This window comes from Syngnathus scovelli, chromosome 18 (assembly GCF_024217435.2).
Source record: "Syngnathus scovelli strain Florida chromosome 18, RoL_Ssco_1.2, whole genome shotgun sequence".
NCBI classification, from domain to species: Eukaryota; Metazoa; Chordata; class Actinopteri; order Syngnathiformes; family Syngnathidae; genus Syngnathus; species Syngnathus scovelli.
This window is the reverse complement of record NC_090864.1, coordinates 5,304,472-5,316,537: the sequence shown is the minus strand read 5'-3', so window position 1 is coordinate 5,316,537 and position 12,066 is coordinate 5,304,472. Positions and strand designations below refer to the sequence as shown.

Genomic DNA, 12,066 nt, shown 5'->3' with positions numbered 1-12,066 from the left:
TGTCCTAATCCACACACTGGCGCACCTAACAATTTTGCGAGTTCGTTCTGTCAAAGAGAAGACCAGTAGATAATCAGACCAAATTTACCAATTGTTTATTCCTGACAAAGCGCACTAATACAGGCCTGGGTCCCGGGTCCCTCACACTAAAGCTCGTGCGATTTTGTGACCACCAAAAGACGACACATTCTTCCGGGTTGCCCAGTTTTGAAGAAACACAATATGAATATTAAAGCATGCAAAATATTGTGAGATGATGGCCATCTCCTCCCTGTCCAGGTGTTGCTGAGGTCAGGCGGTTGGGTTTTCCCCGCGAAGCCCGGCCACATAGACGTGCTGTTGTTCTCGTTTCTCACCGACCTTGAGGTGTTCTCGTCCGGTACTCCCTATCTGGGCCTATTCCACAACACTTCGAAGAAAACAAGTTCATGCAGTTTGTCTGCACATTCTTCGCCACCCACCAATCCACACGAGCACTCCAATACTAGATATTAATTTAGTTTAACACAACCTTAAAAAATATGTTTGCAAACTCCCGAAAGCACACTTTCCTTTACATCGAAGGTGAAAACATACAAAATTAAATACATACATACAATACAAGAGAACACGGACGGACGGACGGACGGACGGACGAAGATCCCATTCTAGATGGGGGACGAGACAATATTCTATCTGACAGCCAAACACGCTCAAATGCACTTCCCGAATTCGACCTGATCGTCGCACAATGGATGCCAAAATGTCTCGATAGCAACAGCCCACTCCCGATGGAAAACGTTTGGCCGTGAACTCACCAGCTCGTCTAGAACCACCACATCAGGCTCACGCTGCAAACGGCCATCAGCGGCAGCGAAAGCGAACAGCGCTGACCCCCTGAAAGGCAGCAACAAAGCAATTTGGTTTGACCCCTGCTGGACCCGAAGGCATGCAACACACACATACACACACGTTCCAAAATAATAACGGCTCAAACATTTGCAGTCGGACTCCTTCCATGGCATTGGTCGGGCGCGCGCGCGGCAAGAAGGAAAGCAACTCACCGCGAGCAGTGACTATGACTGTGAAAGTCTTCTCCTCAGCCGTTCCAGCTTTGGGTGTCATGGTGACCTTGTACTTGCCCTTGTCTGTCAAACCAAGCTGGATGATAGTCAGGTCTCCACGGGTCTGGTCAAACACAAACTTCTTTTCCTTGTAAAGCGCCCCCTCGGTGCGTTCCCAAGTGTCTGCAGTGGAGTTGTCAGGGGACGACATCATCGCGCGGGCGGCCGCGGCGGACGCGGCCGCGCTGCCCGTGGGCGCGGCGGACGCGCCCGCGCCCGCGCCCGCGCCGCCCCCCTGGCTGGACGGGTTTGGGACGTCCGTGGCCAGGGCCTCGGTCGTGATCGGGGCCTTGGGGGTTGCCGGGGCCGCGTTGCCCGCGTTGCCCGCGTTGCCCGCGTTGCCCGCGTTGCCCGCGTTGCCCGCGCCGCCCGCGCCCGCGTTGCCCGTGCCCGCGTTGCCCGCGTTGCCCGCGCCCGCGTTGCCCGCGGCGTTGCCCGCGGCGTTGCCCGCGCCCGCGGCGTTGCCCGCGCCCGCCGCGTTGCCCGCACCCGCCGCGCCCCCGGATTCAGACTTCTTGGAGCTCTCACTGCCCGTCTTGCTGTAGGTGAGAATCTTGCCATCGTCAATTTTTTCCCAGACGATTTTTGTGTAGTCATCCAGCGTAGTCTTGCCGGTGGCCATGGTAACATCGCCACCTGCTTTGCCCTTTACTTCCATGTCTGCTGCTGCTGTTGAAAACAAAGCACAAGTGACTTTTTACCAGCAGTTCCACAATAATCATTGTCACAGCACACCTCGTGAGTTTCATCTATCTATCATTTCTATCTCATTAACGGCATTTCATTCGAGAGGTCAACCCTCCATTTTGTTTTCAAATACGCAAGTTACCAGCGAGCGGAAGGGAGATCAGGAGCGCCCACATCAGCCGAGCCATCTTGCTGGTCATCCTTTTCTTCTGCTGATTGAGGAAGAAGCGCGAGTAAGAAGCACACTTTACCCGAGCAAGCGAGGTAAGGTGCGCCAGCGTTAGTACTCGGCTGTCGATGGGACTTAGCTTTCAGTTTCAGCTCAGGCGTACCCACAATGCTTGGCCTACAAAGAAAAGGACATCCGCCCTTTGGAAATGACACGGCGCTTGCAAATGTCATACGCGCATCACTAAGACGCAAAGGGATCAAACGCAAAGCTTTGAGAGGAAATCTGTAACTCCATAGGACGGGGACTACGTGTGGCATGTGGCTGTCAGGCCTCTCCCGCTACGGAACGGGATCGGCGACTCAATCGTCGGAGACGTTATTGGTTGTCAAAGCACAAATCTCCCGACGGCAAGGAGGGGAAGCAAAATGGCCACTCAAAGAGTCAAAGAGGGCCAGAGCGGCAAAGAGACAAAGGGGTTCTTTGGCGTTTGGGCTACGTTTAAAACTTTGGAGACATGCGTGACCTTAAGGTTACGACCATCGATTGCATCGCGGTGCCTCACACACACACACACACACACACACACACACACACACACACACACACACACACACACACACACACACACACACACACACACACACACACACACACACACACACACAAACAGCAGACAACCTTGAGCGAATATTATTATTACTATTATTATTATTATTGTATACTTTTTTTATTGTTGTCCATTTAAACATCGGATACGAGAACAAACGAGAGGAAGAGAATAGATCTGACTAGATTAAATAGATATGTTAATAACAACAAATACATCAAATAAATGAGCAATAAACTGTACCAAGACCGTGAACATGCCCCTAACCCCCACGACGAATTAAAAAGTCTCACGGCATGGGGAAGAAATGAACCCCTCAGCCTTTTTGAGGAGCAAGACGGGGTCAACAACCTGCCACTGAAGCTACTCCTCCTCCCAGTGATGGTGCTGTACAGAGAAGTAGCTTCAGTGACAGGATGTTGATACCATCTTGCTCCACAGCAGTGCTTCTCAATTATCTTCTGTGATGCCCCCACTAGGGAGAAGAAAACATTTCGCGCACCCCCATGTTATTAACATTAAAGAAAACACAAAAAAAAATAACAAAAAAGAAAGCTCAACTTACAATAAAGAATAACTTTATTAATAACATTGTTTTTTTAGTCTGTAATAGAACAGATTCAAAGTGCATCACTTTTCCTTAAAATAAAAATAAATTATAATTATTCAAACTATAAACATTTTTGAGCGACTGCCATTTTATGCAGAAAAAAATACAATAAAATAATAAATTAAATAACAGCAATTCATAATATTAAATTCAAAGTAATCAGCAACATTAACTCAGGAGCACAATATATGAAACATTTTAACCTACAAAACAAAAATGAATAAAACCATTTGTGCTCAAAATGAGGCAGTATGACACAGTAAACACACCGGTTTTTCCTCGTCTCCTATAGTAGTCACACTGAAATGGAGCGCTACGTACGCTTCGTCACATTTCCTTGTCTTAGCTTTCGTGTGACTCTCAATTCTCTTATCTCCGTCTCTCTCCGCCGTTCTTTTCAACCCTGTTATATATTTTTCCATAGTGTCCCACTGCACTTTTTATCGCCTGCTCTGTGCTGTGTGTATGTTCCGTACACTGTAGAGCGACTACTCTTTGCGCACACTCTTCCAGTAATACCGCCACTTCTACCAACTGCGGGGTGGGGGGTGGGGCACTATTTGAGAAGCAATGCTCCACAGTAAGGGTGCACTTGACTCCACTTTATGATCATTCGCTGTATCAGCAGAGAAATACAAATGTGAAGCTATAATGCAAGAAAGACGTAAAATATATTCATATATTAGAGTAGAGTAGAAAATATGCTTCTGTACATGTATATTTACATATGTATGTATATGATCCCTTCAACAACTAAGAAGGGTCCAGGTAGTTTAATTGAAGTTTTGGTGATTTTTATTGTGCCCACCATCTTGACTAAATGTCCGTCAGGGCCGCAAAAAATGTTTCATTCTGCCTGTTGCCTCAGTTTGTTTTGCGATTCCGTCCACTTCGTCAGCTTCCCGCCGCTTCGCTTTCGGGTGCAGATGGAGGTAGAATAACGCCAGAAAGACCAGCCCCAGGACGGAGCAGGCAAAAATAACCCCGCTGATTACCAAGAAGGACATTGCTGTCCGCACCTCTGGCTTCAGGAACGCCAAAAGTAATGGTGATGTCACGTTAATGAGCAAATAGAGGGAATAATAAATAGTCATGACGATCCTGGTGTGCTGTCCTTTGACGTTAAAAAAGGTGAATGTGAGGATGAACCCAACCACTGCGCGGTAGACCATCTCATGCCTTTTGGTGGAGCAAAAGTTGGTGCGCAGCACGTGTGACCACATTGTCCCCAGCAGCCACAAAATGGCCACCAAGGCAATTACACAGTAGTGGCTGAGGAGCAGAAGGAGGCTGAAGCTGAGGATGTGGCTGCTGAAGGTGAAGAGTTTATAGAGGAGGTAAATGGCGGTGGGCGAGCCAGAGGGCATCTCCTGGATGTTGGGGAGTGACCGGCGTAGACACCGGCGGTAGTCCACCAAAGCCCAGGCGATGTTACAACACGAGAAGACCATAGAAAAATCTGGAAGGCAGCAGACAGGAACAACACCCTCAGGTTTGGACATTTAGAGGATGACATTTGAGATTAGAACTGAAACCTACATTGGACGACCGAGGCTTTGCCTTGGTCTTGGACTATGTAGATCTGCACGAGGAGCTGGGGGGCACTCTCCAAAAACGCCTCAAAGAGTTTGAGCATGCTCAAGTCAGTGGCTTGACAAAACAGGCGATGGTGAGCTTCCTTCCTCTCTTCCTCGCTAAGGGAACCGCCCAGGAGCCAGAGCACTTTGAAGCCACTTTTGAGTAGGTGGTAGTACCTACAGTAAATAAATAAATATATACATGAAAAATAAATAAATAAATAAATAAATAAATAAATAAATAAATAAATAAATAAATAAATAAATAAATAACAAACAAACAAACAAACAAACAAACAAACAAACAAACAAACAAACAAACAAACAAACAGAACAACTACTATGTTGTATAGTTTTTTCAAGTGTTTTATTGCGGCGGTATTTCCGTTTACTAGTCGGTTAACGTGATGTTTTGAGTTGCAAGTTTTTGTTTCCATGGTGAGAAAAATGCAAGCTCAATGTGGTTCTACCAGTTTACACAATCTGCAGAATACAAAACGACACTCCCTATGTTCTCACGAACCGCTACACGTTCCGTTTTTCCCATCTGGGAGTTTAATTGCCCTTACCTGGTGAAAATACCCGCGCCGCACAGGTGGAAGACCACTAGTTTGCCCTTGGACATTCCCAATACGGTGGCTTGCCCTCGGGAGTTCACCAAAGCGTCTTCGAGATCATCCTCGTACCAGGCGTGACTGAAAATCTGAGTCACCAGCAGCCCGGCCAGGATGAATGAGAAAATCAACGCCGAGCATATGTAACGTCCATCTAGGAGGTACTTGATGGACAGTCCCACGTCTGTCCAGATGTCCACGACGTAAAGAAGTAGCCCGACAAGCGTTAGGAGCCATCGCAGTTTAGTGTACCGAATGTCAGCTTGGGGCATCGCTGAGTTAGTCGGCAAAAGGCATCAGATCGAACAGTTTTGTGCACAGCTGATCCGATGCGTTGCCGTCCATTCATCATAAGTCGAAGGAGCAGACAGAACCTCTCTCGTCCTCTTCCTCTCGCTGTCCTCTTTCTTTGAAATTGGCACAAGCTCCACCTTAAAATGAAACGTAGCAATGTTACGTAATTGTGTCCTGTGCACGTGCACTTTTCGGAATGATTGACTGCATGGGACTTAGCGTCGTCACCGGTAGTGGGAAGAAGCAAAGTTCAAATACTGTACTTCTTTTCTCAAGTACATTTGAAAAAAGATATCCGTACTTCTGACTGAGTCCTTTTACAAAATAGAAAGATGGCAACAGGTTGCTAGCAACTTTGAGTATTTATTTTTCTTCTCACTTTTTCCTTTGTTCTCCCTACGTCTGTCTCCATGGTGTGGACCGCATTGTGTATGGGAGTGGCTTCAGCTGAACATACCTGATTACCAACAAAGGACAAATCATTAGGTGGCTCGGTGGGGCACTGGGTAGCACGTCCGCCTCACAGTTAGGAGGGTGCGGGTCGATTCCACCTCCGGCCCTCCCTGTGCGGAGTTTGCATGTTCTCCCCGAGGCCGCGTGGGTTTTCTCCCGGCACTCCGGTTTCCTCCCACATCCCAAAAACATGCTTGGTAGGCCGATTGATCACTCCAAATTGTCCCTAGGTGTGAGTGCGAGTGCGAATGGTTGTTTGTCTCTGTGTGCCCTGCGATTGGCTGGCAACCGGTTCAGGGTGTCCCCTGCCTACTGCCCGATGACGGCTGGGATAGGCTCCAGCACGCCCGCGACCCCTGTGGGGACTAAGCGGTTCAGAAAATGGATGGATGGATGGGACAAATCATTAAAAAAGAAAAAAGGGTAAACGTTAAGATTTTACTCAATTCCCGGCATTGCAAATGAAAATCTGTTCTCACTGGTACTGACAATAAAGCAGACTTTGAATTTTTGTATTCCTTAATTTTTATTTGATGTATCATTCATTTTAAAACGAATACTAAACCATTTAGTCATTCATTAGTTATTCATAAATCACTTATTATTTTATTTCCAATCATTAATTTAAAATAAATACTGTAGGTACAGAAAATTGATGGATTCGTTCTATTATCATTATTAAACCGGAATTTCTCTCCAACGCTGTAGGTGGCGACCTAGCAACGCAGCTATTTCCTGTGCAGAGTCAAGCGCGGCGCCCTGAACTCTCGCTGGCTTGGACACTCCCACCCGAGCACAAGAGTGACACGCCATTTAATCGCTGTCTGCCTGGCCTTTAGGGTTCTTTGCAACAGCAGGGGGACTGTCGAGCGCTTCCACGTAGAAAGAAACTCAATTTGACATTTAGAAAAGCCGCCGTCAAACGAGCAACGCCGAATCGTGTGGAAATGGGTATCCGGAAAAAGAGCACCAAGAGCCCGCCGGTGATGAGCCACGAATTCGTCATCCAGAATCATGCCGATATTGTGTCCTGCGTTGCTATGGTGTTCCTCCTCGGGCTCATGTTCGAGGTAAATGGCGATACACACATCTTCGACTTTGCTGACTTTGCTTCTTCCGGATGTGTGGAGCTCACGGTGGAGCTCCAGCAGCCCGCCGCCGGCGGAGGCTCGGCTCTCTTTTGGCCGCCATCTAGTGACCGTGGCACGGTTGTCTTGCTCGCCTTTCACCGCGGTGTTACTTCCTCTTGGAACACAAAGTTTCACCGTTTTACACTCTGATTTCTCATTTTTAGCTATTTAAACCTGACAAACTAAAGAAAACGTTTAATTAGATATATCTGCCAGTTTTGATCCCTTTGTTAAACGGTACTTTTAGTTTATGAAATTTTGAATCAACAGGCACACTTTCGTCACGAAGCATTTAAGTTCCCTGAACGCAACACAGTGTGAAAAACAAGTCAGAAATTACACTTTATTGGTATCTCATCGATCCCCTGTGATTATTGATTAGGTAAACGACGTCTTCTGGTTAGTTTGCGCGTAACGTTGAATGTGTTACGTGGCATTCTGCAAGAGGGCTGCCATCATTCAGTCTAACGACGAACAGCAACTTTGACCCCTCTCTTCTCTGTAGCCGAATAATATCTCCAACCGTTACAGTATTTAAATAGTTTTACTTAACCTCCTGTACGTTCACATCTATTAAAACTTATATTTGAAAAATAGTTTAGAAATGTCCGACGCAGTTTACGGGCGGTGAAGGCAGCGCTGTCTTAAAAAATGCAGCACCGAACACGCCGCAACGGCACGTTATTGCCTTAAAATACACTTTAATCACAGCATATTGATTAATAATGGAAACATGACAATCATAATTCATTGTTAATTGCGGGTTTTGTGGTACACTTATTCTCGTTAGTTTATGAAGTCACGGACTCCCACGAGATATGAATGCAACACATTCAGTCAACAGGGCGTCCTCAAATGGCATCGTGTGAAAGAAACAAAAAGAAAATTTTAATATTGTGAGCATTATTAGGTTAAATTCTTCTTTTGTACATTTTATCCAAATTCACAGGTCACATCCAAGTTTGCAGTGTTGTTCATCACCGTCCAGTACAACGTCACAATCTCAACAAATGGTAAGCTGAATTAAAACATCTTGACATCTTATCTTAATTTGGTTTGCCCACTGCAATTTTTGATTGTTGTAGCCACTTTCAAGGTTATCGAACCTCTGTTAAAGTTTTTTTTTTTTTAGATAGCGTCCAGCAGCTTCAGGGTTCCATTCACCTCTTATCAGGCAGTACTGTAACTTATTTACAGATGCCTCCCAAATAAGATGCATTCAAATACACAGGCAGAGAGTGGGATTCTTCTAAAGTGATGATGATTCTTCCTCAAGCTATGAAGGGGATGAAGGCCAACAAATGACATGAGGTAGCAAGCAGATGAGTAGGAAGATTAGGAAGATTGTAAGAATAGATTATAGCTGAGATGTGGTCAGTGGCTACAAGATCCTCTTGAGCAAACAGTTTGTGACGCATCACCAAGACACATTTTCCTTTTGGTCAAGCGTCTTGACTTGACGAATAATCCGTTTTTGTTTTTTTGGGGTGGAGGTCCAGAGGAGACGGCGATCAGCCACTTCCACCACGGCATCAAAGACCTGGCTACCATCTTTTTCTACATGCTGGTGGCCATCATCATGCACGCCATCATCCAGGAATACGTGCTGGATGTAAGTGGCACGCATGCTCGGGCGACGCTCGCCCGTGCGTATTGTTGTCTAATTAGTGGTGTCGGCGTGCAGAAAATCATTCGGAAGAAGCACTTCTCCAAAACCAAACACAGCAAGTTCAACGAGTCGGGCCAGCTCAGCGCTTTCTACTTCCTCTCCTTCGGCTGGGGCGCAAGTATCATCTTCTCTGTAAGTACGTGGTGGGTTTGTTAAATTTTTGCCTAGTCACACAATTTTTTTTATTTTATTTTTTTTACTTTTGCTTTGATTCATTGTTTGGTATTCTTGATAAGAAATTGTGACGTCACAAGAACTCGTGGTAAAACGTTTTGTGCCATTTTACAGTATGTTTTTTTCCCTCATTCTGACTTTTTATACAATAATTTTTTGCTCTATGCTTTATTGCGAATTATTTTATGACATAAAATTGTCATTTTATCTCATGTTAACTTTTTTCTTGTGATATTCTGACTTTTTACAAATCTGATCGTTTTGAATTTTTATCATAATATCCTTGACTTTTTTTCCCCGTAATGCAAATTGCGAGATTATAACTTTTTTTCTTATGATTGTTCTGATAGATTTTTTTTCCTTATATTGTTTTGTTTTTCTTTGCATCTTTTTAGCTTTTATTTATTTGCCTTGCCTGCATTTGTGTCACAGGAAAACTTCCTGTCCAATCCCAGTTCGCTGTGGGAAGGTTACCCCCACATGCTGATGCCGTAAGTAGAAAGCTCATGAAATAACATGAAGAAGAAAAAAAAAAAATATATATATATATATAAAATAAAATTTGTGCTATTGTGCATACTCATGTCAATGTTGTTCTGTTAGGCTGCAGATAAAGTTTTACTACATCTGCCAGATTGCCTACTGGCTCCATGTGCTCCCTGAGCTCTACTTCCAGAAGACAAAAAAGGTTCTTTGCCTCACATGTAACATTGATTTTTCATGTCGTACTCTTTTCATGTCACAGTCCAACTTTTTTTAAATCATAACATTTTAGGCAGCTTTGTTGCCAAAGAATGGCAGCTTTTGGAACTGTGCCGGCTCGTTGTAATTATTTTCTTTTTCTTTTACCACTTCTAGGAGGACATTCCGCGCCAGCTGGTGTACATTTTCCTCTACCTGGGCCACATCGCCGGCGCTTACATCCTCAAGTAAGACTAACCAGCGAGCCTTATGAAAAAAGAAAAAGAATCACGCTAATCGTTTTTGTTTTTCCAGTCTGAACCGTCTGGGTCTGGTCCTGCTGGTGCTGCACTACTTTGTGGAGCTTCTCTTCCACGTTTCCCGTCTCGTCTATTTCAGTAACGAGAACAGACAGCTTGGGTAAGGGCAGAACAGAGACTTGGGTGACTTTCTGAGAACATTTAATGAGCATTGAGGCTCTTGTTTTTGTTTTGTTTTTTCACGCATAATACTTTGAATAATTTTCTTAGAATATTCAGAAAGTCCTACCTCAGATTTCAAGTTTCCTTTTTTTTGATTGTAAGCTTCAGAGTGTGGGCCGTCCTGTTTGTCCTTGGACGTCTTCTCACGCTGTCCCTCTCCGTCCTCACGGTGGGCTTCGGCCTCGCCAACGCAGACAATCAAGGCTTCGATTTGACCACAGGAAACTTTAACATTCTCTTCGTGAGGTGGGCGTAACTTTGATCTCCAGCAAGAGGCTTTTTGTCTGTGTGTCTGTCTGTCTGTTTCATATGTTTCTTTTTGTTGTGTGTGTGCGCTCTCTTTTTCCCCCAGGATCACCGTGCTGGCCGGCGTGTGTCTGACGCAGGCCTTCATGATGTGGAAATTTATCAACTTTCAGCTGCGACGCTGGAGAGAGCATGCCTCAGTGCAGACCCTCAAGAAGAAACCGGGGCCCTCCAAAAGCAAAGCAAAGAAAGATAAAGGTGAAGCATCATTTTGTATTTAGTTACTCCAGGTGTCATTATATTCTCACCGAGTGTTTTTTTGTGTGTGTTCTTAGCAAACGGTGTCAACGGCGTCAGCTCTCATGCTGCAGACTCGCCGAGATTCCGGAAGCAGAAGTCCTCTTAAGAGACGCTCCGTCAAAGCCCTTCCCTCTCACCCGGGCCGCTTCCCTCTCGCTCCTCAAGAAGCGTCGCAAGTGGGCGTCCAATGGACTTATGCGTCGTCAGAAAGGCCGCTCCGCTGTGCCAATTTTGGGTGGGAAAGAACCAACAAATTGCGGAATAAACTATGACACAAAAAATACCTTATTTAAGAAAAAGTGCCTATCGATACAGAACGTTTTGTACAGGGTGTGTCATGTTTAAAGTTGTGTTTTCATGCCCCTAAAAGTCTGTTTTATTTCACCCCCGTTCACCCTCCTCCCCCCGAAAAAAATTGTGTATTTTTGTGAGCTACTTTACTTTTCGTTTAGTGTCTTATCCTAACCAGCCGTAGCTTTGGATATACATTTTGTAGTCTAGCAAACACAACTGCCTCACTGGCTGACAAAAAGGAACATGGAAGTATAAGTAAATCTTTTTTTCCTTATTTTCTTTTCTTTGTAAATAAACCAAAACACCCATTGGTGCTGGATGTGGACTCCCAGTTTAGTCAGGAAGGTGTGACTAATGATGCTGGAGGAGAGAGGGAAATGTGTGATTTGCTGCATTTCTACTATTGCTTATGAGAAGAGGGATTTGTTATAAAAGTGTAGACGGTTTTCCTGTTTTTAATTGTGCCAAATAAACAAGATTGACTGTTTGTGATGATTTTTAATGCTGTTGAAAAATATGCCATTCCCTGAAGCTTGATCATGAAGATCAATGTACTTGGCAACAGGTAATTTTATTTTAGAAAATGTAAAAAAAACACTTTTATTTAAATTCTACTAATATTGTACAAGCAAATGTAATTTCTAAATGTTCCTATTACGGTCGCTTGAGAGCAGTGTTGCTCAAGTTTACAACAATAAAAATACAGATGATTGACAGTAAATTAAGTGAATAAGTGCCAATTCCATCAGCAAAAAAATGCCAAAACAAATCACATTGAAATATTAAACATGCCTGACTGAATTTATTAAGTAATTTAATGCCGAATGCGTTTTTTAAAATGCTTTTTTTTAAACACACTTTCGACACATTTTAATTACGGTATGGTATGAACGTCTACTAAAGTAAGAGTTGTGTCAAGAAACTAAAAACAATATTGCGAAGTACGCTTAAATGAGAGAGCGAGAGAGAGAGA

At 44.5% G+C, this 12,066-nt stretch overlaps 2 protein-coding genes across 2 annotated transcripts; one reads left to right on the top strand and one right to left on the bottom strand.

The window, feature by feature from the left end:
* Positions 1-3,130: 3,130 nt before the first annotated feature.
* xkr9 (XK, Kell blood group complex subunit-related family, member 9) lies at positions 3,131-5,897 on the bottom strand. The gene is made up of 3 exons (XM_049749114.2): positions 5,326-5,897; positions 4,719-4,933; positions 3,131-4,638 (listed from the first exon to the last, which is right to left on the bottom strand). The coding sequence occupies exons 1-3, from the start codon at positions 5,640-5,642 to the stop codon at positions 4,007-4,009; spliced, it is 1,164 nt and encodes a 387-aa protein (XP_049605071.1). The 5' UTR covers positions 5,643-5,897; the 3' UTR covers positions 3,131-4,006.
* A 984-nt stretch (positions 5,898-6,881) lies between these two features.
* tram1 (translocation associated membrane protein 1) lies at positions 6,882-11,580 on the top strand. The gene is made up of 11 exons (XM_049749118.1): positions 6,882-7,187; positions 8,197-8,260; positions 8,741-8,859; positions 8,932-9,048; positions 9,523-9,581; positions 9,694-9,778; positions 9,949-10,019; positions 10,087-10,191; positions 10,356-10,499; positions 10,606-10,757; positions 10,835-11,580. Exons 1-11 carry the CDS (start codon positions 7,065-7,067, stop codon positions 10,903-10,905), a joined length of 1,110 nt encoding a protein of 369 aa, XP_049605075.1. The 5' UTR covers positions 6,882-7,064; the 3' UTR covers positions 10,906-11,580.
* The last annotated feature ends 486 nt before the right edge of the window (positions 11,581-12,066 follow it).